Source organism: Hypomesus nipponensis, chromosome 18 (genome assembly GCF_054491055.1).
Source record: "Hypomesus nipponensis isolate SF chromosome 18, ASM5449105v1, whole genome shotgun sequence".
NCBI lineage: Eukaryota > Metazoa > Chordata > Actinopteri > Osmeriformes > Osmeridae > Hypomesus > Hypomesus nipponensis.
Window position 1 is genome coordinate 16,477,188 of NC_140378.1, and position 21,800 is coordinate 16,498,987.

At 44.0% G+C, this 21,800-nt stretch overlaps 3 protein-coding genes and 1 long non-coding RNA gene across 6 annotated transcripts; 1 reads left to right on the forward strand and 3 right to left on the reverse strand.

The window, feature by feature from the left end:
* Nucleotides 1-352: 352 nt before the first annotated feature.
* LOC146252432 (uncharacterized) lies at nucleotides 353-11,286 on the reverse strand. Its single transcript, XR_014732119.1, has 4 exons — nucleotides 11,001-11,286; nucleotides 10,635-10,721; nucleotides 9,984-10,085; nucleotides 353-2,620 (listed from the first exon to the last, which is right to left on the reverse strand). It is a non-coding gene; the product is annotated as an uncharacterized LOC146252432 (long non-coding RNA).
* amigo1 (adhesion molecule with Ig-like domain 1) lies at nucleotides 5,688-9,002 on the forward strand. Its single transcript, XM_084680700.1, has one exon. The coding sequence runs from the start codon at nucleotides 5,742-5,744 to the stop codon at nucleotides 7,266-7,268; it is 1,527 nt and encodes a 508-aa protein (XP_084536826.1). The 5' UTR covers nucleotides 5,688-5,741; the 3' UTR covers nucleotides 7,269-9,002.
* A 1,009-nt stretch (nucleotides 11,287-12,295) lies between the features above and the next one.
* LOC146252434 (ataxin-7-like protein 2) lies at nucleotides 12,296-16,989 on the reverse strand. Of its 3 annotated transcripts, none has more exons than XM_084680393.1 (10): nucleotides 16,836-16,989; nucleotides 16,237-16,305; nucleotides 15,718-16,024; nucleotides 15,389-15,621; nucleotides 15,041-15,123; nucleotides 14,312-14,529; nucleotides 14,035-14,212; nucleotides 13,761-13,882; nucleotides 12,758-13,473; nucleotides 12,296-12,570 (listed from the first exon to the last, which is right to left on the reverse strand). In XM_084680393.1, exons 1-10 carry the CDS (start codon nucleotides 16,930-16,932, stop codon nucleotides 12,536-12,538), a joined length of 2,058 nt encoding a protein of 685 aa, XP_084536519.1. In that variant the 5' UTR covers nucleotides 16,933-16,989; the 3' UTR covers nucleotides 12,296-12,535. The 3 variants fall into 3 exon arrangements, with proteins under 3 accessions (XP_084536519.1, XP_084536518.1, XP_084536516.1); XM_084680392.1 differs by having other exon boundaries at nucleotides 12,765-13,620; XM_084680390.1 differs by having other exon boundaries at nucleotides 12,758-13,620.
* A 195-nt stretch (nucleotides 16,990-17,184) lies between these two features.
* On the reverse strand, nucleotides 17,185-20,454 carry sypl2b (synaptophysin-like 2b). Its single transcript, XM_084679958.1, has 6 exons — nucleotides 20,181-20,454; nucleotides 19,962-20,036; nucleotides 18,928-19,049; nucleotides 18,614-18,815; nucleotides 18,202-18,393; nucleotides 17,185-18,059 (listed from the first exon to the last, which is right to left on the reverse strand). The coding sequence occupies exons 1-6, from the start codon at nucleotides 20,196-20,198 to the stop codon at nucleotides 17,937-17,939; spliced, it is 732 nt and encodes a 243-aa protein (XP_084536084.1). The 5' UTR covers nucleotides 20,199-20,454; the 3' UTR covers nucleotides 17,185-17,936.
* Nucleotides 20,455-21,800: the final 1,346 nt, after the last annotated feature.

The window sequence follows — 21,800 nt, forward strand, 5'->3', positions numbered from 1 at the left end:
CCCTGGAGTGAAAGCCATGCTATTTAGCTGAAGAGTCCTTCTCATCCAGGACTACAGCAGTAGGGAGAGAGAGTGAGTATGTGAATGGCCTCTTATCAGCAATAACAAGCAAGACTGGGGCAGCTGAACCCATGCTCTCCTCTACTCCTTCGCTCGAAACAGTGGAAACAATCTCAGTCGTCTGTGGACAGACGGGAAGCCCTGTGCCAGCTAATGGCGGCTGTGTTTACAGTTGCAGTGTCCAAACTGGCACCAGCTCATACGTGTCTGATAAACTTCCACAGTGCATGCCTAGGCTTTGGCCTTAAAATCAGGCCAATCATTTTATTTAGATTTGTATAATCATTGCCATCGAAGTTTCGTTTCTGTAATTGAAGACCCTTTTGAATAGCTTTAAAAAAACATGCGTACAGAACTGCACTGTATCATTTGGATTCATTTCGGATTCATGCACAGCCCTAATAAAATTGAAGTAAATGAGTAAATGTTCTAACAGCATCTGCTACAATGGAAGTAGCTAGCCAGATAGAGTAATACCAGAGGGTGTTGTGTGAGTCACTGGTGATTTGGAGCTTGAGTTTTTCCCGGAGCATTCTCCACTGGAAGTCATCCCACTGGAAGAGAGCAGAGAGTCCGTTTTTATTTCCAGAGGCTAGGGACTATCATTGTTTCGCACATAGATAATTAGCATTACAGAATCCTCTGTGTCTCTTGGGAATAGTGAAGAGCTGCATGAATCAACTCCACTCTTCCCGGTCCTGAGGCAGGGATTAACAGGTATTAGTGAGGTAGACTGGGAAATGCCCACACTGGTGTCCTTAGTGTATTATTACTTTCTGTGAATGTGTGGGTCTCTTTCGTTATTTCTCTCGCTACCTCTTTATCCTCTGCCCCCCCCCCCCCCCCCCTTCTCTCTCTCAGGCTGACAAGTATTTTGTCGACTATGAAATGATTAATAGAGAAAGCTTTCAACAGAACCCTGGCAGATTCTGGTTTGAAGTTTAAACTGGCAGAGCACTGGCTCAGAGATAGGGTGGGTGTCATGTTACCACTAAAACACTGAATTGCCACCAAGACCGGTTGGATCATCATGTGTAAACAGGTCGTTCTCTGAGGGCACCTTTATGCAGATGGTTATCTTTTCCAGTTGATCAACAGTGGAGGTGGATACCTGTTGTGGCCCATAACCTTGGCTTTGACTTACGCTCATGCCTGTGAGAACACACATGTATAAAGCCCTAAAAAGCTTGTTGCTAAGCAATGAAGGAAAGGACATGCTTGGATTCCAAACAACTGTTTGTCTAGCATCATCATCATCATCGTCACCATTTTCACTTTTTCCGTCACAGTTTTATGTGTATAATCCCCGATGCAGATATGACACTCTAAAGAGATAACAAATATGAGTGTGAGAGCGGAGACTGTCTCCATGGCAACCAGGAGCATCTCAGGTAGGGGTATTCAACATTGAGCTTAGTCAAGTCTGGTCCGTTTCTAATCGATGTCACAATGGTTTACAATTCTTCTGATGTCCTGGAGAGAGAGGAAACAGAATAAACAAATGGGCAACTTGAGCTCACTTTTTGCTACTTCCCCTGGCCCAATTGATCCATAATAAACACTGCTAGTCTTATTTATTCAGCGACAGTACACTATTCACGTTGTCATGTCATTCAGTTTGAAGTGCTTTCTATCTTCTGTGACGACCTGGATTTGCACAACTCAACAGCACAAATAAAAGACATTAAAACATCAGGCAGACTGAAGTAGTGAAACATAACTCAACTCCTGAACCCAGGCCAACTGTCCCAAAGTGGTCCTGTATCACTACTGCTCACCTGTATCTTCGTAACAGCAAGTGATCCAGGCCTTGTTTTAGTACGCACAACAAGGACGTCAGATGTGTTATGACAAGCAGAGAGTGAGTGTTGTGGCGCCGACGTCAGTGCGACAACATAGCTGGTCGGGGGCTTCCCTGTCGCCAGCTGTGTGTATTGTAAAACAAACCGCTCCCGGGTGACCGTATAATGTGTTTATCATGCGTGTGAGGAGGCCAGGTGGTGCACAGAGAGTGTAAACATGGGATCATCTAGAGAGTGACCACGGAGCTCCGAGGTATACGACCAGTGATGCAGAAACCCTCCTGTCATTTCCTACACCGTTATCTCGTGGTGAAACAGAATCCACTCCATATGTCCTGAAACTACAGAAAGGACTTCCTGATTGCAAGGTGTTGGCAGGCTAAGATGCTAGGTCATGGCAGGGGTCATGCAGGGTAAGATGAGACCACGCTAACACCCCGCAAACAACACCCTGCCATCAACTAGCAAGCAGTAGGATTCACTGGTGTGTATTGCTTTGGAACACATTCAGCTGTTTGTCTTGGATGACACTATCTTGCTGCAAAATAAAAGACATTCTGTCACATTCATATTACTAATTCATATTTCAAACCCATGACAATGCATTATGGAACAGGAAAGTCTGTTGTTGAGCGTCCGTCGGTTTGTCATGGTCTGCCTTCACCATGGAGACCGCGGTTGTCTGGCGGTGGTAGGTGTTGTGCAGGGTCAGTGTTCTTCACGGCTGGGAGGGTGTCAGGGCAGGTACAAACAGAACGCTGAAAGGGAGGGAAAGACACAGTGAACCCAGGGCGGTTGCCAGGCAACACTATCCCTATCACAGCAGGAGGCAGGAGTGGAAGGGAACATTAATCACGTTGAGCTCAAACTCACGACAATGTCTACTTGGTCACTGGTCAGACACAGTCACATTGGCTCACACTCACGGTCATCCCTATCACATTTAGTCATTTAGCAGACGCTTATCCAGAGCGACTTACAGTAAGTACATCGAACCAACAACCTTCTGATTAATAGCATGACTCCTTAACCGCTCAGCCACCTGACACTCCTGTCACAGTACCCCCATGTGTGTCCTTTTATGTCCTCTCTGGTGAGCCACTGTTCTGGCAGGCGTGGTTGGTCCTGTTGGAAATGTACGCAATCAATAACGTAATAGATTACATTCACAAGTGATTCGACAATGCGTACAAAATGTAATACCAACTCTGACCAATAACAGAATTTCTGAAATTCTGTACAGTCTCCTGTCGATGTCTAGCCGAGGGAAAAAGCTTGCCTTCCTGCAGGAGTGAATATCTCCTGTTTCAGAGCCCTGACAGGGTCAAGATTGATAGTGCGAGTAATGGGTAAAATCTACTTGAGATTCAACGAGCTAGAAGTCACTAAGGATCGCCCACGCACATCTGCCCTGGCCTGTTCCTGCCCTGCCTCATCACTCTGCTCGTGTTCACCTGGCTTTGACCTGGCACGGGAGATCTATGGGGCACTTCTGGGGCTCCCTTGAAACTGCTGAACACACACTCTGGTAGGCTGGGAGAACGCATGACCATCACTTCCTTTTGCAACACAAGATCCTCCCAGTTCATCAAATGGATTTAGTCACCGTCCCCTCAAGGGCAAAGTCTCCATTACACAGACGCCAGTCTGTTTTTAGATTTTCATTCATTGAGCACGGTAAATGATTAGTCCTAAGGGGGTCGCTATGGTGGCTTTATGGCATGTCCTGGAGTACTTGGACTTAACCATCAAAGGCATGCCAAAAATGCCACACTATTTCCGTAGCACAGGGAATTTCCAAAAAGGCTCTTCAAATCTGCCTGTGTGGGAGGAGAGGCTTGAATACAATGACAAGGTTTCCCCTGCTCAGCGTGGCCATCCATAAACGCACCCAATCAAACGTGTAAACAGAGTGGCATAGTAAGCAGGTTTGGCATGGACGGGAGCATGTGCAGTGCTGAGAGGAAATCATCGGTGGGTAAATTGTTCTGATTGGCCGAGTAGGTGGAAGTAGCTGCTGGATGATGCTCCTGCTGCCTGTAGCCTAGCGGCAGAGGTGGGCCCTGCCTCAACATAACAGACCCTGTCATCAGCGACAAGGTGCACTACTGTGAACACCCAAGCTACAAATCCCCTCAAAGAAAAAGAAGGCCAATTAACGGGGGGAGTTCTAAAACACACACACACAGAGGAATACAGGAGTGATTTGAGATTGCTCAGTGCTGTGTTGCCAGGTGCCAGCTAGTGGAACTGCTGACTAAACAGAATCTATCCTGGTTGTAATTAATTCATCAACATTAATTAGTAAACACAGGAAGAAAGTGAACATCCAACCTCCATAGCCAAACTATCCTAAATACTGCTCACTGTGTCAACAAATACTGTATTAATACAACTTAGGGGCCTTTGTTATGACCTGCCTCGTTAAAGGCTTTGATACAGGTAGGTCATGGAGCAGTATTAATCCCTTAATGAGGTCCCACATCATTAATTACTAAAGCCTCCTGAGTTTAGGTGAGATTCAAATGGTCATTGTGTGTCTTGATGAAGGAGGTATGCCTATAATTATGGATTTTCACGTTTTCAATTGTGTTCAAATATCAGATATCTTTATAGTGTATCCCATTATATTGATGCACACTATTATCATTAGTAACAAACAGCCAAAATATGTCTAAGAAATCAAAGTGTTTCAAAACGAAACATGCACACCATTCAGAATGCAAAAAGCTTTTTAGATGCATGGTCGTGTTTTTACGCGCACGGAGCATTTGTTCTATGGGAGGGGTAAATAGAAAAGTATTATTACTGCCTCTTCCGCGCGGTTTTGGGCATTTGAACCGGTCGATGCTTGATCAGGATAAGGCCGTGTCCGACAGTGAAAACAAGGTAACTTCAACTTAAAACTTAAACCACATTGCTGCAAATCCCATTGCAGCAATGTGGCACGAGCACTTTATCTTGCTTTATACCCGACAACCGACAACCGGGCAATTTCTCCCTTCTTGCTGGTGAGACTGCTCATGCGCTCCAGTAATTTACATAGCAGGGATGCTGATGTGACTCGTGCGGACTGAAGAGCCAGACTTGCTCACAATTGCACTGATTTGCTGCAGAAGACGTAATGTCAAGGCCGCGTGGACCTCTTTATAAAAACAAGCCCATCCTATCATTGATTCAGATTCAACATTCTAGAATTGTGCGTGACAGCAATCCGATGGACTTGTGTTCTCTGATCTTTACGTAATCGTGTACTTGCGTAATTTAACTAGTTTTTGGTAACTGTTGTGTATCTGGATTATTTAGCGAGGATTTCTCTTGCGCTGTTTATCGACTCCATCCCTGCACCCGATGTCCTTGCATTAGACCAAGGATACTGGAAGTGACAGTTCAGTGTAAACATGTGTCTGAAGCGACCACTGAAAAGGACCACATAGTCTCGTAAGGTATGTTATATAAAAACAACATTCACGTGCATTTTGGAAATAAAACACAACGTATGATATGATGGTTTAGCTCAAAACAACAGTGGTAAATATCCGATCTTATAGAATGAATAGACCAAATGGAAAGATCTGTAAAAAAAAAAAGGCATGTATGTATGTATGTATGTATGTATGTATGTATGTATGTATGTATGTATGTGAGTGTGCGTGTTTATAGTATGTGTTTTGGAGAATGGATTCACTAGGCATGTAACCATGACGACATTCACTTCCATCCAATAGCCATGTTTATTTCCAACAATAGTCACCCACGTTTGATTTTCTTTACAGCCTTCAATTAGCAATGCCTGGGATTCCTCCAGCTGCTGTTCCGTGCTGTTTTGTGAGGACGGAACAATAGAGGACTAATCCTTGACTGCGACTCACTGCTATCATGTTGCCTACTCCAAGCAGAGCAGGAAACTTCCTGCTGGACCGCTCATACTGCATGAGCAGCCAGGTGAGGTGGCCCCTCTACCTCTCCCTGGCTCTCCTCTGGTTGCCCGTGGCCACAGGCTCCACCCTCAACTGTCACAAGACCTGCATCTGCGCCAGCAACATTGTTAGCTGCTCCAAAATGAACCTGACCGCTGTTCCTCGAGGCCTTCCTCTCTACATGGCTGTGCTGGACGTGAGCTATAACGACATCGCTCGTCTGCGGGCAGACTGGACCACAATCAAACTGGTGAAGCTCCACAACCTCCTGCTCAGTCACAACGGCCTCCACTTCCTGTCCTCTGAGGCCTTCCTGTACGTCAAGCAGCTGCGTTACTTGGACCTCTCCTCCAACAACCTCCACCAGTTGGACGAGTTCATCTTTGAGCCTCTGGTGAAGTTGGAGGTGCTTCTCCTCTACAACAACCACATAGTCCAGATAGATCGTACGGCCCTCACAGGCCTGCTGAGCCTGCAGAAGCTCTACCTGAGCCAGAACCAGATCTCACGCTTCCCCCTGGAGCTGGTCAAGGACAAGAGCCGTCTGGAGAAACTCAGCCTTCTGGACGTGTCATCCAACAGGATCAAGGGCCTCCCCATTGAGGAGCTGCAGGTACTGCCGGCCTGGATCAAAAACGGACTCTACTTCCATAATAACCCCTTGATGTGTAGCTGTGACCTATACAGTCTGCTGGCCCACTGGCACATTCGCAGGCTCAACTCAGTTCTGGACTTTAAGGACGACTACACCTGCATCCTGCCGGACTCTCAGAAAACCAGCGTGCGAGCGTTCGACCTCAATGGAGACTGGATGAACTGCAGCACCTTCAGCGAGACAGAGCAGGAGACCTATCTGGAACAGACACTGCTTCTCAGCTGCGACACCAAGACCAGGTACATGTCCAAGACCTGGATGTTGCCCGGTAACGTGGTAGTGTCGCCTGAGGCCAAGCTAAGCGCAAAGGTCCTCCCGGATGGTAGTCTCAAGATCAGCCCGATACGGCCCGATGACGGGGGGACGTACACGTGCTTTGCAGTAAGCGAGGTCTTCAACGAGACTATCTACGTGCAGGTGAAGGTGCACAACTTCACGCTGGACGGGGGCGGCGACAATCTAAACACGGCCTACACCACCTTGGTGGGTTGCCTGGCAAGTGTGGTGCTGGTTATCATCTACCTGTACCTGACGCCCTGCCGATGTTTCTGCTGCCCTGGCAAGGGCAAGAACCACCGGGAAGACAGCATCCACTCATCGATGCTCAGTGCCACACCTACCCACGACGACCCCACCCACAAGGCTGACCTGAACAGGCACGTTGCTTTCATAGACCCAAAGGACCTGCAGGGCCAGAACGGCAACGTCAACCCCAACGGGGAGGATGAGGAAATGGATGAGGAGGCCGGTATGTTGGGGAAGGGCCGGAGAAAGAAGTCAGTGGCAGAGTCCATCAGCTCGGTGTTCTCAGACACCCCCATGGTGGTCTGAGATGGTACAGGCCTAATGAAGTGTTGGACACGTGAACACGGAACTTACCTGGTGCAATTTCAATCGTTTGTCGACAAAGCTAAACTGTGACTTTCTGGAAGTGGAGATGATGGACAAAAAGGCAGTTTTCCTTCTACAGACCACTACCCTGAGAAGTCAGAGGCTTAAAGGGGAATATTAAGCCAGTTGCCTTGGTAATTAACAAGGACAATATATATACCTTTCCAGCATTTTAATCTGTAGCAGTTACGTATACATACTGTGAATGCCTGTCAGTAAGTGGGCTGTATTCCCATGATAAGTGATAAGCTTTACCTTTGGTATTACACTTACTCTACTCACCAAGAGACGTGTTGATTGGTGGAAAAACAGGAAGCACTTGATAATGAGTTTAGCAAAGAAAGTAGGAAAAATAATCCAGTCATTAGCATGAGCCTTGTAGACTCATATTTAGATGTAAAACTACAGTGAATCTTTTGTAGTTCTCAGCACATACGCTAGGTGTAGACCAATACGATAGGTGTAGACCACTTCACTACTGTCCAGACTCATGGAGACATGATGACATCGCCAGGTTAGGAATAGTTATAATCGGTGAGTCATGTAGAGCAGAAAGGCATGCCATAAACACACATCATATTCAGACCCAGACAGAGTGGGAAAGAAGAAAATGTAGCGCAAATAGATATACTTGTATGGCTTAACCTCCTCTAGGATAGCTGACGAGGTCAGATAGTTGTTCATAAATGAGATAGCAATAGCACAATAAAAAGTGACCGATCATGTTTGTGATCATCCTGACTCATTCTTAGTTGTTTATTTACAGCTGTCCTCACTTAAGGAGGGTTCACTTCTAAGTTCACCTCTTGTGTACCATTCATATTGCCTCTCACATAGATTTGCCTCATACAGAGAAATGTCATTTAAATTAGAGAGAAACGGTCAAGTTTTTCCCTATTGATACATTTTTTTGTTCAGTAGTTAAACACTGGGATTAGTGAGTAATAATAGCAAACCAATGTAATGCACAAAACAGCAATATTGTTAATTGTGTGCATGCTCTTAGTTATCTAATGTAAACTGTAGGGTTATAGATGTTTAAACCTTAGACACAGGTACACTGTAGGTGCAGTGAAAATAGAGACTGCTGGGAAATTGTAATGAAACTGTTTCCTGCTCAAAGTCTGGTATCATTGTCCTCACCAGTCAAGCAAAGGTATAATAGACTGTTCATAGTGCTGTCTGTCTAAGGTGCTATGATCTGCAGGTTCAGACTACTCCTTTGTCATCTTACAGCATTAGCTTTTTTCAACATGTTTTGTAAAAATGTCAAGCCTTGTCTGTGGTGGAAAGGGTCCTTAGGAATAATGTTGTTGAAAATGTCTGTACACCTTAGTGATATGTTGTCGTCGCTATAATTCACAAAGTTGAAGGATCATAAGTATGTGTAGATGAATAGGGGTGTTGGTGGTTTGTAAGCATCCTACTTTGGGTGTGTATTCAGCATAGCTTCCATACCAGTGGTTATGTGTTTTTTCTGAATATTATGGTCTACGTTGCCATAGATTTTATATAGACTGGTAGTCCTCTTTACATACAATTAAGAGGTCTAGGAAATGTCATAATAACACCACACTCTCCTGTAGCCAGTACGTAAGAGTTTGTGTGTGCCTGACTGAAGTAGCCCCATTATTTGAAGTTCCCTGATGTCAGCAGAAATGACCTGTGCACCAATAAAGTGATAGGCCCCCGTCAGTGTTACACTCAATCAAAAGACAGCTATCTCCTTCAATTTCCTCCATTGCTTATTGGGTCCGTTATAAATTAAATTAATTATGCAAATGTATGGAGAGTCTCATGCTGTGGAGCCTAATTTAACCAGGTTTTGAGCAGACGTCCATATCTTGGCAAAAAAATTAAAGGAGTGATTGCATTACAGTGAGGGGCTTTGTCATGACAACGATGGCTATGAATTTCTACATGCTGCTGACATCTTTTGATGGGATAAGGCTTCCTTATGCCTGCCTATCTGCTTACACAGACAGGGATATTTACAGAAGGTTCTCCTCAGCCACACTGATACAAAGGCATTCCTCTTTTACCCATGTCCATTGGCAATCTTCACTCAGATTTTGTAATTATCTTTTTTTTTTTTTTTTTTAGTATTTTAGCCATCTGAAAGCCACCCTTTGTTGAATTGTAAAGCAGTCATTCAGTCAAGCAATGAACACGAGGCCCTCGTGTTTGTGCTCTTTAATTTGTGCATGAGGGAAAAGCCTTGAGCTTACAAACAACATTGTTTTCATACTGAGTCATCTGATTTCAGTCTGTGCCAAAATATGGTTACAGTCAACCTGGGTCCAAATAGTATTTCAAATACACTTTTTTTCCGATAGGCCTACTTGAACTAGCTTATAAAATGGACCCTGAAGTATAAGCTACACCACCAGTGCAACGACACTAAGTTCAAGACTGAAAAGAACCTCCAAGGATTTATAATGTTATTGGACCCAAGTTGGGCTAATATAGTTAGTAAGTCATCAGATGCGATCATGCCATACAACTCTTAACTGTGGATGATCTGGTTGGATGTCAACAGGATGTCTGTTCTAGGGTGATGCTTGGAGGCTAAAGCACCATACAGTGACTGTATGTGCCTGGACATGCAGACATACAGCTTGTTCTGTGTGGGTGAGAGAGGGAAGTCACACTCACCAGAGAGGTGGTGTGTGTGTGAATCACTCCTCTTCCTCTCACAGAGGAAAGTCAGGTAGAGCTCCAGAAATACCAGGGACTGACATCTCAGCCATTTAATCTCTAAAAGAGAATGCAATAGTTTAATGGACATACAAAATACACATTCATAAGCTTAACATTTTTAGTCTTATCAGAGTGTTATCAGAATAGCCATCATCGTTTCATAACCAGTGGGTAAAAATAAGTGAGCGTCCTAAACTGCACTCTCCCAAGGCAATATATGTCACCCTGATAGCACATAGCTGCTGCTAATAGCTAGTAAACCTTGATGAGATGTTATAGAAATAGGTTTCCTGCAAAATGTTTATAGTTGGTTGATTCTAACGAGAGAGTGTCTGTTTATAGCCAACTCTGTTACAGCCCACAGCCCGCCGAGTTATAGACGCTTCTGATAATAGGTGGTGTTTCTCACTAGCCTGTCAAAGTACAAGCTCAATTATTCTGCTGTGCAGCATCCTAGCTTCCTATAGTTGGTAAGAAACCAAAATAGAGTATTCTGCCTTCCTATTCAGATATAGCTCTCCAACCATCCGAGGTCTTTGAAGACATAACTATTTGTTTAATATTGTTGAGTTGTGTGTATTGCTAGGTTTATACCAGTATACTTACAGTGCTTGTCTTTTCCAATGCTGTTGACCATTTAACATTTTGTCTTGAACCTTGCTTATGTCACTTGTTTCAATGTTGGTCCTCATTCTGTAATATAAGTGTGTATATCTTAAGTTTAGTGTGGAGTATTGGAAAATGATATACTTCATACTCTGCTGCAGACTATCGAAGCATCTAAAAATGTGAGGGCAACAGTTCATGAAATAGTCACTCATATCCGGTTAACATTTTTAGCAAATTTTGAAAGGAGAGTTGTTATTTTGATAGAAAGTTTTTTTTTGCTCATGACTGTCATCAATATAATCAAAAGGCATCATAACTGAGAGAGCACAGACTGGTTCATGAGGTGATTGACAGATGACTCACATCTTTTCAGGTGTTGAATACACTGGCACCCTCCGGAGGGCTTTGTGTGAGCCGCTTCCTCACAGCGTTCACAGCCGTAAAAAGAATCATTATGAGAGCTGTCAATTTGCTCAGAGACTTTCCTTAGGTCTATTCAGTGTGTCAAGCTGAAAAACGAAACAATGCCAAATCAGTAGATTTGACATCTTTCATATTTTTCTGCAAAATGGTATTTGCACTCGTTTATTTTCAACTTCACTATGTTTAATCCATGTACACCATAAAAATATGGTATATTGGACTGAAAAGGCACTATAGTGGCAACTGTAGATTACAGCTTTTATACAGTTTCTGCTCACAGCCTGCCCTATATGATACTGCATCAATGATAAGTCTGCCATAGAATTAGAGAGGTCTTGATATTAAAGTTGAATGGCTTTGCATGGAATGCTAAAGAAGTTCAGCTTCTCTGACTGCAGAAAAGTGTAACACAAACAAGTATAGGTGACACTGTAGAGAGAACATATTATCATGAATACTTTCAATTCAATAAAATATAAGAAGTGTTTTACTTATAACTTGTGGGCTTACTTACTCTGCTGTATCAACGTCACTTTAACGTTTGTATCATTTAGAGCTGATTCAGTCCATAAAAGAGGTTTAAAGATTGAAGAATCCATCAGAATGTATTTCTTAGCTAAAAGGGACAAATTGGACAGTATCGCATTTCTAATCACCTAAATGTTTACCAGACCTGTCTTCCTACTATCCAACTTAATATATGATAGAATAGTACTTACCATAGACTGTAAGACAGCTATAGAATGATTATTCTTGCATCACTGTTGAGAGGGAGATTATGGTGCTAGATTACATTAGAAAAGCTTTATGACAGATGTTCATCATAGATAGCCTACCAAAAAACAAACAATTCTCACTCTGCTCAATCTGTGACTGGTAATGACTGTTGGAAAGTCAAGTACATCTACAGAGATCATCAACAAAACTGGAAGTACTTTAATCCAATTACACAAATCAAGCCGATGTAACAGCCTTTCAGTATAGAGCTGATAGTTTGATGCCATCTAGTGGTGTCATCATGTCATTGTGAAAGAGAGTATTGTGCAGAGGAGACATGTATTTGAATTTGCGTTGGATTAGTTTATAATTGCAGAGAGATTAAATATACATTTAGACACTCTGGTAATTTGTCTTTTGCTTCCATCAGGCTTATTTAATAAGATAATATAGAAAATATTTTTTTCTGATGGAATTTAGTGTAAAAGGAATGACAAAAAGAACATTTTAAGCAGTCAATTTGTCTTTAATCAAATTTCCCACATTTCATTTTAGCAGCATTACAATTAGGTTTTGAGGTATCTCTATGTTCAAAAACAGGAAATCAACTGATCCATTCAGTGACATACAAAGCAACTCAACACCTGTAACAAATATACTAGCTCCTAATGACTTGTAATCACAGAAACAAACACACACACAAATATCTGTGCTGGCAGTAACAGTACACTGCTATGGGATGGTTCTGCAAGTGTTTTTCATAAGGCAGGGTTCCTTAGTGTTGGTTGGGTTCCTTAGAGACACAAAAAGAACAGCTTTTGGAACAAGATACTAGGCAGACAACATACAATGTGGTGTTTGGATTAAGGCTTTGTGTAAAGAGTAACATATTTTTACAGAGAATACACTCTTTCAGAACAAAATACAAGTGTGTTTCAATTCTGCAACTTAGCATGTGGTCCATGCAGTCAAATAACTACCACTTACTCTTTGGGGATCAATCCTCTTCTCCATGCCCCTGGCGAGCACCCCTCCCATGCTCTCCCCCCGCCAGGAGAGCATGCTGGGCTGGGAGTGTGGGGTCAGACAGAGGGACTTTGGAGCCATGGAGGATGGGGTGCTGAGACTAGGGGAACCGCCGCCGCCGCCGCCGCCACTGCTGCTGCTTTTACGTTTCTTGGCCAGGCCCCTGTGGTCGTAGCCCACCACCCTCCTGTGCAGCCCTGGGGGTCGCCCTCTCCCCCGGGGGGAGGGGTGCGGAGGACGGAGGGGAGGCGGCGGGGGTCGCTTCCCCAAGCCCGGTGAGGGGGAGTACCACTCTGAGGGTTGTGGCGGAGTGCATGGCTTCTTTCCTACAGTGAGAGCGCCATTGACTGGTCCCTGGAAGGAAGGAGAGGGGTAGAGTCTGGCGGGGTCGGGCTGTCTGCCGCGCTCCTGGAGTGGGTGTTCCCTAATGTGCTTGGGGGCTTGGTCCTCATCACGTGGAGGCTTTGTCTTCTCCGCGTTGGCGGCGCGCATGAGTTCCCGCTCTCGGAGGCGGGCCTTGCTGGGTCTCCCCACTGGGTTGCGGGGTCGCCCCGGACCGGGGGCGTGTCTAGGGGTGGAGGAGGAGGGGTTGTGCTGACCGCTCTTGGTCTGGGACTGTCCTGAGGAGGTGGAGCCGGGGCTGGAGGAGCAGTTCTCCCTGCCTGACGCTCTGTGTGGGTGAGAGGTGGGTGGAGACCTGAGTGAGGGGCGAGAGGGAGGGGCTGCTCTGCTCCCAGCTCTGACCGACAACCCTGTGGAGATGGGGGGGGTGAGGGAAGCTTGATGCGACCGTAAACCAGTCATCTGAGGTATTTTCCTATACAGAAAAAATACATAATTGTTACCTTTAGTTTGTTTTGTTTACATTTGAGCCACGTGAATTGAACTCCGAGGCCATCTTAATTTAGCTTCTGCACCAATTACTTAGATTTGGACAATAAAATGGAGGAGACTCACTTCCACAAGTGGGCACTGAGGTGATGTTCCATCATGGCACTGAGTGCAAACCGTAGGTGGTGCAACCGCCGGTCAAAAGTGAAGACGCTACAGCCCATTGTGTGGCTGCCAAAAGTGCATAGCTAAAGAAACAATTGTATGTTATTGACACCACTTTATTGGCAAACACAAACAAACACACAAACAAACAAACAAACACACACACTTAACTCCAAATGAGAAGCCCCTATGAGAGCTCCAGCCGTATTCTAGCAAGGTGTGTAGTGGCACTCACCCCCATAGGTCTGGGGTGCCAGGGGGTGGCTGGCAGATCCTCCCCAGCATCCTCCTGGTCCTCTGAGTCGCTCCCCTCACTGGACGGCAAGCTCTGGTTGAAGGGGTAGGGGGTCTGTACCTCCACCCCTACACCATTCTCCTCGTCCTCTTCACCACTCTGTGACGGGTCCCTGGATCTGGTGGTTCAGTAGAACAAACTGGTTATGGACGCGTGGCCTTGGCATGCCACACCGAGCTCGCTCTCGCTCTTCACTCAAAGTGTCGAGGATTCCCACCTGAGAATTGTGCAGTTGCTGAGGATGCGTCTGCTGTGTTGTGGCCCCACCGAGTCCTCAGGGGCCTCAGTGTGTGGCAAGGGCTCTTTAGGAGAGTCCCTGCAGGCCAGGGTTTGCTCCAGGTCTCTTCCCTTGGAGCCTGTCCTCTGCTCTGCCACCAGCTGGTCGAACGTCTTACTCCTGCCCAGCACCTTCCGTCGCTGGTGGATGGAGTGGATCTGAGAACGGAGATGGAAGATGGATGGACAGCGTTTACACCCAACCCATATCCTCCTTTTGACTTCTTTACTTTGTTTTATTTACTATGGTCAAGGTATTCTAATTCACAGTGCAGGGCTCCAAATTAATGGCGTCCCGTCATCCCGGGGACGATGAAATAGATGTCTGGGACAGTTCAACACAGACTTAAAAGCATTATAGTTTTATTTTTTTTACCTTTCGAAGCTTTTTATAGAAACCTTTTTAACATTTTTTTTGAGCATTTTAACATTTAATGATGTTAATTTGGAAACTATTTTTTGAAAACTAGAAACTAGAAGAAAAAAAATTCACACAGTCAAAGGAGTGGAGAGTAGAGGAGAGGAAAACAGAAGCCTAAAACAAAGTTGAGTAAAGCAAGGACAGTGAGGAAAAAAGTTAATTGCGAGCCCTGACAGTGTCTTTTTTGGTAACTTGCCATCACTGGTCTACTGCACCACAGGCTAAAAGTTGTTGTTTGTAAAAACTTACATTGCACATGAGCTGCCTGGTACATAGCTTCTTCCTCTCTGGGTCCAGCACTCCACAGTGCTTATCCAGGTCACATTCTTTCTCTGGGTAACACAGTAAGCCAGTCAGAAGCTTGACACAAAGTGATTGAAAAAATTCATAAAATACCACATGATGGAAGTCGTAACTGTGTGTAACACACATAACATTCACTTCATTCTACCGATAGCACATTCTATAACTTAACATTTCCAAACAGTTTTCCAATGCAACCACAGTTCCAACATCAAAACTGTTTAGTTGGCAACGAGTTGGAAAATAAAAAACCCTCCTCTTCCAAAAGAGAGGTTGAAAAAGAAGAACACTTACTGTAGACCTTCTTGAAGGTTCTGCCGTCCGTTTTGTGGCCCCCAAGGGTAAGGTGAGGGTTCTCCAGCTGCCCAGACACGGCTCTCTGCAACGGGAGCTTCTGTGGCGTGGAAGAGGGCGTCCCGTCTGGGGTCTGGGGTCCTGAGTCCAAGGGGGAAGCCCTGGGCCGAGGGGAGGGGGAGTCGGACGGAAAGGGAGGATTGTCCTGAGACAGTTTCTCCACTGGAAATAAACTAGGAGAGAAAGATAGAGATATGACTGAGCAACTCTACATCTATGTTGCTTTTGTCCTCATTTCCCACCCCCACAAAAACACTTTTTCTTCTTACCTCACTTCCTCCTTCTGAGATCTGACGGGTCTGTGCTGGGTGAGGGAAGGTGTTGAGGGGGGCTCGGCTCCCTGGTGCCTGCTGGCCAGCCTCTCACGGGGGGGCGAGGCGAGTGAAGGGGGGTGGCCAGGTCTAGGACGCTGCTGGTGAGCTGAGGGAAAGGGAGGGCTGCAAAGCTTGCTCATGGACCCGTGGCGTCTCTCGCAGTGCTTCTCAAAAGCTTGGGGCTTGATCACCTGACCACAGTGGCTGCACACCACCAAGTAGAAGTCATCACGTTCTGGGCAATGGCCATATATGGACATGTCTGCATGGGGGTAGAGGTCAAGAGTTGGTACACATCAGGTTAGCTGTATTTCAAAATTTTTGTCTGTTCAATTGACTGTATCCATCTGAAAATCATAAAGGGAGGTTGTAAATGTACAACACTGAAGAAACAAGAGGTTCCAACGCAAGTAGGATAGCCAACAGCTCCCCATCTGTGTGGCCACTGTAGGTGGAGCATCATGGGAAACTCACCCTCTTTCATGAGAGTCATGGTCTCTGCTCTTTTCTTTCCATACTTGTTGCATTCTTCTGGAATAGGCCCTGTAACATACGTTCAGTTATGAGTTCAACCAGTTATATCGAGGCCTATTGTGGAGATGAACTGTAAGACCGGAACTAATATTTTGGGGGGCAAATGATGTATAGTCTGTGTTGTTTTGCCTGGGGCTAACATATGCCAACAAAAAAACCGTAATACCGCTTTTGTAAGCCGTAGTCCGTAGTAGATACAACACTGTGATATAGCAACAGCTAGCCAACTAGCTAACCGTGTTTGTGAAGTACAGATTGCTTGCTAGTTGCTGCCACACGCCTGCACTTGTACTTCCTCTTATCAACCGGCATTTGGGGATTGGAGAGTTTATGGACATGGAGTTGCTTTTCTTGTGTGCTAATACTAACGAGCTCGGTAATAATTAATAAGGACGTAACCTATCCAGCACTAGGACCAAGGGGGTCTTTTGTTTGGGTTGGGATTTGTGGAGACCGTGGTTTACTGCAAAAATGTTTTCACTGTATAATGCCACTGTAATTTGACCGAATCTGCTTGTGGTGGGGAGGACATGACTCACCTTCTGATGGGATAATATTAGCTCTATCTATCCAAGAGCTCCAATTAAATCCAACAAAATCGTCGAGATTAGGATTTCGCCGATCCACAGCGGCCATTGCTGCCCTTTGCGCGTTCTCTAAACCGACACCATCAACGCGCGCGCATGGGGATCACGTCATTAAACTCGTACCCACATTGGATTAATTTGGACTGCTCGTGCACAAAATTAAAGGGGCCAACCAGAGCCAGAGAGAAACATACCAATTGATTTACAATTCATGTCTCACAAAACACACACATTTTCCACTCACTGGGAAAAATACACATTCTTTTGCAATATTTGTACAGTGATGCAGAGCAAAAGGAAGTAAACCAGCGATTCCCTTTAATGATTTACAGACTGGAATGTGACACCACATTACATATTTTCCTTTCAGACTTTTTTTTGTACTATCGCTAAATGCTATTATTTTACCGGGATCTACAAAGTTGTCGACATATTGGCGAAAATCATGGTATATGAAGGCTGTCATTGGACACAAATATAATATGGCATGGTACTGCATAACAAGACGTTAATTACCATGAAACATGCCTTCCCCTCTTAAAAAAATATGGGAGGTGAAATGGACATTAAATATATAACATTAATTTCAGAATGTGCATTTCAAAAACAATGTAACAGAGTAATATTGTACCAATTGCATACCATGAATAAGAGAACTACAGTTTGCTGGCTAACTAATGCAATGTGTCTTAATTTACATTTATAACACAGGAGTAAGGCATTCACTTCCAGGAACTGCCCATCAATTACACAACTTTTTTTTTTTTAAATATAACAAACATTGAGTTTGAAAGAGTTTAAACAGTATGACATTAGGAAAATCTGTCTTATTCAAGGCAGATATCTAATGAAAAAGTAAGAGGAACATGCAAAGTTCAAGCAGAAATTAATTAAAGGTTACTAGTTTTGACCTACGGATGGTTTTGACCTCAATATCTGCACTTGGTCAGGACCCACAATTGACTCAATGTACCATTTTGGACACTTTCTGTAAAATGTTATCAAATTTGGCAAGTGTTACATTTAAACACATTTGAAATACGTGTTATTTAGTTAGGACGGCCGCTCTCCATCCTCCACTTCTGCAGGAGGGGAGGCTGATTTGTGGAAGGGAGTTTCCTTAAATATGAACCAGCAGTTACCTCCCCATAGTATGAGGTTGAGAAATCCAAAGGTCTGCAATGAGAGAATATGTATAAAAAAATAAAAAATAAATGATGTAAGTTACATTAAAAAGAAGCAGTTCAACTTTTGCAAGTATTTTCATTAAACATTCCCAAACAGGATTGGGTGGTCTGCTAACTCCTATGATTCCTACCACAGAGGAGTTGAGGCGGCCCATGTGGGGCACGGCGCCTGGTGTGCACTTGTTACTGATGTCCTTGCAGACAGGGATGAGGCTCACGAGAACCGAGGGGCTGGTGGCCCACTTAACGTCCGTCAGGCCTTTGCCCCAGGCGGATGAGGACACCAACCACAGAAATGCAAAAGCTGCAGTCACCAGCAGATCCTGTTGGCAGAGGATCAACAACAGCCAGATGAAGTCAAGAACTTCAATGTCAGATTCATGAAAGTTGACTTAAGAAGTTAAGGGCTCTAATATTTACACTCTCTAGTCCCGTTTTTTCTTTCTTTTCTTTTGTTGAATATTTGTTTATTCATCTCCTAGTATGACACACACAGACCACGTCAGCAGTACAAACATCCCATCTTCCTCAAAGAAAACTCACCACAATGGGGCCGCGACTGCTGTCTCTGTACATATTTTGGTATCCCAGGAGAAGGACCAGGCTAGCAGTGGTGTAGAGGAAGGCCAAGACTCCAACACACACATAGAACTCAGCTGAGGACGAGTGATCCCCGGTCAAGAACAGCTCAGAGGGACCGGTGGCGTTCTTACAGCTGGGTACTTGGTATGAATGCGCCATCAGCCTGTGCACACAGAAGGAACACGTCAACAAGTTGACCTAAAAAACATGATTGAAGTCAGGTGTGCTTTACCATTGCAAATTAAATCCACACGTATTTACTTGTGTCTACATACCTGAAAGGGTAGCTAAAGATGGCCGACACTTCTTGGCTGATGGTGGTCCCTAGGCATTGAACATTGATGCTGGTGGAGCCAGAATACCCCCCAGTTGTAGCAAAGGAAAATATAGAGAATACCTGCAGCCAGAGACAAAATAAGGACACGTGCAAATGTTACAAAACAGCCAGGACAGACATTTGAATGCCTTGCATACAACAGATCGTGTCTGCCTAATGCCATTTGTTCGTCAGCATGTTCCATGTGGGTGCTAATTTGTATTGCTGGGCAGCATGACTATGTGACATTTCCTCTCTCTACAACACGCACTAACACTGAAGAACACTGAAGCCAACGGATGCATGTGGCAATGCATGCACACACAATCCTTTCCCCCCCTATGCTGCACTGGGAAGTCATACCATGCACTCTACTTGAATGAATATTAAGAACACAGAATGATTGATAACTCCAAGACTGTAGTTCAAAAACAGTCTGTCAGACTGTTACTGGTACTAGTAGGCCTTGTTAATTACGTAAATTAGCTTGTCTTATTTCAGTCCAAAGCACTATTACATGACATGAGTTTTTCCTCATTAACACATCCTACCTACTACTGTTCTTTGCAGTTAACTAATTGATATTTAGCATAGGCTATTCAGTTTCCTGACAAGACTTGTATGAACTTGTGTGTTCCCTAACCTACCTCTACCGAATGATTAGAGTGAAGGGTGCTTATGTTTCCACTTAATTTTAGAGAGAAAAAAATAAGGATTTACAGCTAAGAAGGTTGATTGAGGGACAGAGCTCAAGTTTAAACGTCCCTTGTAATGTTGCATCTCAGAAAGTGAGGATTTATCTACGCCTTTTCACTACGCACGAAAACGATGTAGAGATTCAGGCTGATAGTGTGGTTGACCGCATGGGTGATGGTGATGACACTAACTCAACTGGTATCGCGCTTACATTTTCTATCTACGAAGATGTGCATGACAGCTATATCGTAATTCTACTGCACGTTAAAACCATCCATAGAGAGATTGCAGACTTACCCATTCTAAGACTCGAATAAACGCCAAAGGCTCTTTCAGTGGTGCCAGATCAAGACTGAATCCTGACATCATTTTCTAGATGTAAAAAGAAAGGTGTACAGACTATGGTTATTTTTGGTCAACTTTGTCACAATTTCAGCAATTCCTTTTGTTTCTGGTATCTGAACGATCCTCTCAAATCTAATTTAGCCGACCCAACATCACTTTATTGCAGGCTACCTGAGCAATCCCGTCCATCGCGTTTCTATAAAGTTGGTAAGATCTTTGCAATTGTTTGTAACGGTAAGTCGGAACAAGTCAGAGCCTTGTCAAAACTTTCTCCCCAACTCTAGTAGCGTTTCATAGTACACGTGATCCCTCGCGTTCTTAAAGTGAGAGCGAGTGCCTATGGAAATACCTATGTAGCCACTAAACCCCACAGTGAATCATTAAAGCAAACTGTTTGCCAGTAAACATATTGCCTTTTTTGTCATGCATTGGTACCCAATATGCTCAAATATTAGCTTAAGTTATTAGCCTGCTTTAAATTTGATTGAAATGAAAGTTAATTTGTCCTACTATTTCAAAGTGCGTGTCGAATAGACTTATTTAAAGTGTAGGCTATTTGGTTAAAATCTATTTGTTTGGAAATGTTACCTTTAAGAGGCGACTTATGGAGGCTGCACATCCGGTATTACAAACATCATGTCTTGAGAGTATCAGGAGGTAGGCTTATTTTAATCAATCATTCCCGATGAAGATCTTTAAATAACCGACTCACATGCAGTCAATTAATTGACTTTAATCATTTCCCATGCCTTGCTAATAATGCAAATATTATAAACATTCTTCACTGAAACCATATATTATCATTGTTAGATCAGTTCGATCGTGTTTCAGAAAATTTATTTTACATTGTAATTAGTATATAGGACAATTGTTGAGTCAATTGTTAGTGAAATACATTCATTTTTTCTGGAATTATAGGCCAATGTGTCCTTCACAAGAGGTCGCTATTCCTTCATATTGCAGTGAGTTTAATTTGAATTGACTCTCAAAGGGCTCTTTGCCATGTCTAGTAATTTGATACCTTCAATATAACCTGTTCTTACAATGTCCATGATATATCTGTCAACCTTTTAAACTAATATAGTTGTCAGATGTATTATGAATCTTTAAGGCCATGGACAAGTTGATCCCTCCTGCTCTCTATCCTCTATCCTTCACTGGATGAAACCCACCAAGTGGTCAGACCCGGGAACAGGCACAGGCATCTGTGGGAAGACAGCACAGTCTTCCCCATATCACAGAGCACATCTCGAAGGAATAACAGTGCCTTTGTTCACCACCTTTTGATAGTTGACTGGCCTGCCATGGGGGAGGGGCTGTCCCTGTGTTGTACTGTCCCTGTGGAGGAATGCTGCACTGCAGAGATCATTTCTCAACATACCAGTTGGCTCTCTAGTAGAGGAATAGGGTTCTCGTTGGTAACTAGGTTTAATGCTGCCGGTTATGGAGACAGGGGGAAATTAATGAATACACAGACACATGCTGCTGACCATTAAAGGGCACAGTTAGACAAATGTAGCATCGCTCATTTCCAAGTTGAAGGAATGCTGTATAATGCTAAATGCTGTGTTGTAGTTTATATCCACGTGCATTGTACCAATTGTTGTTTAAAAGTTTGTTAAAATAACGTACACACGTATATAAACTAAACGTAACATGGATATGATGGGAATTTCCAGCGGTCAGACATTATTATTTATTCTAGTGTGAATGGTGTGATGTTCTCCTATCATAGTTTTGACTGTGATGTGTTGGAATGTGGCCGTTGTGGAAATGTTGGAGTATAAATCC

Excerpts from the sequence above, each read along its gene's own strand:
- sypl2b (XM_084679958.1), bottom strand. Across the intron at positions 18,816-18,927 it reads ATCTTTAGCTACCCTTTCAG|GCTGATGGCGCATTCATACC; the intron begins GTATGTAGACAC and ends CTGTGTGCACAG. Across the intron at positions 18,060-18,201 it reads GCCGCCTCAACTCCTCTGTG|ACCTTTGGATTTCTCAACCT; the intron begins GTAGGAATCATA and ends CTCTCATTGCAG.
- LOC146252434 (XM_084680390.1), bottom strand. The coding sequence starts at position 16,932 with ATGGCCGCTGTGGATCGGCGAAATCCTAATCTCGACGATTTTGTTGGA. Across the intron at positions 14,530-15,040 it reads CCAGGCAGCTCATGTGCAAT|ATCCACTCCATCCACCAGCG; the intron begins GTAAGTTTTTAC and ends CTCCGTTCTCAG. Across the intron at positions 14,213-14,311 it reads AGCAACTGCACAATTCTCAG|ATCCAGGGACCCGTCACAGA; the intron begins GTGGGAATCCTC and ends CTGAACCACCAG.
- amigo1 (XM_084680700.1), top strand. The coding sequence starts at position 5,742 with ATGTTGCCTACTCCAAGCAGAGCAGGAAACTTCCTGCTGGACCGCTCA.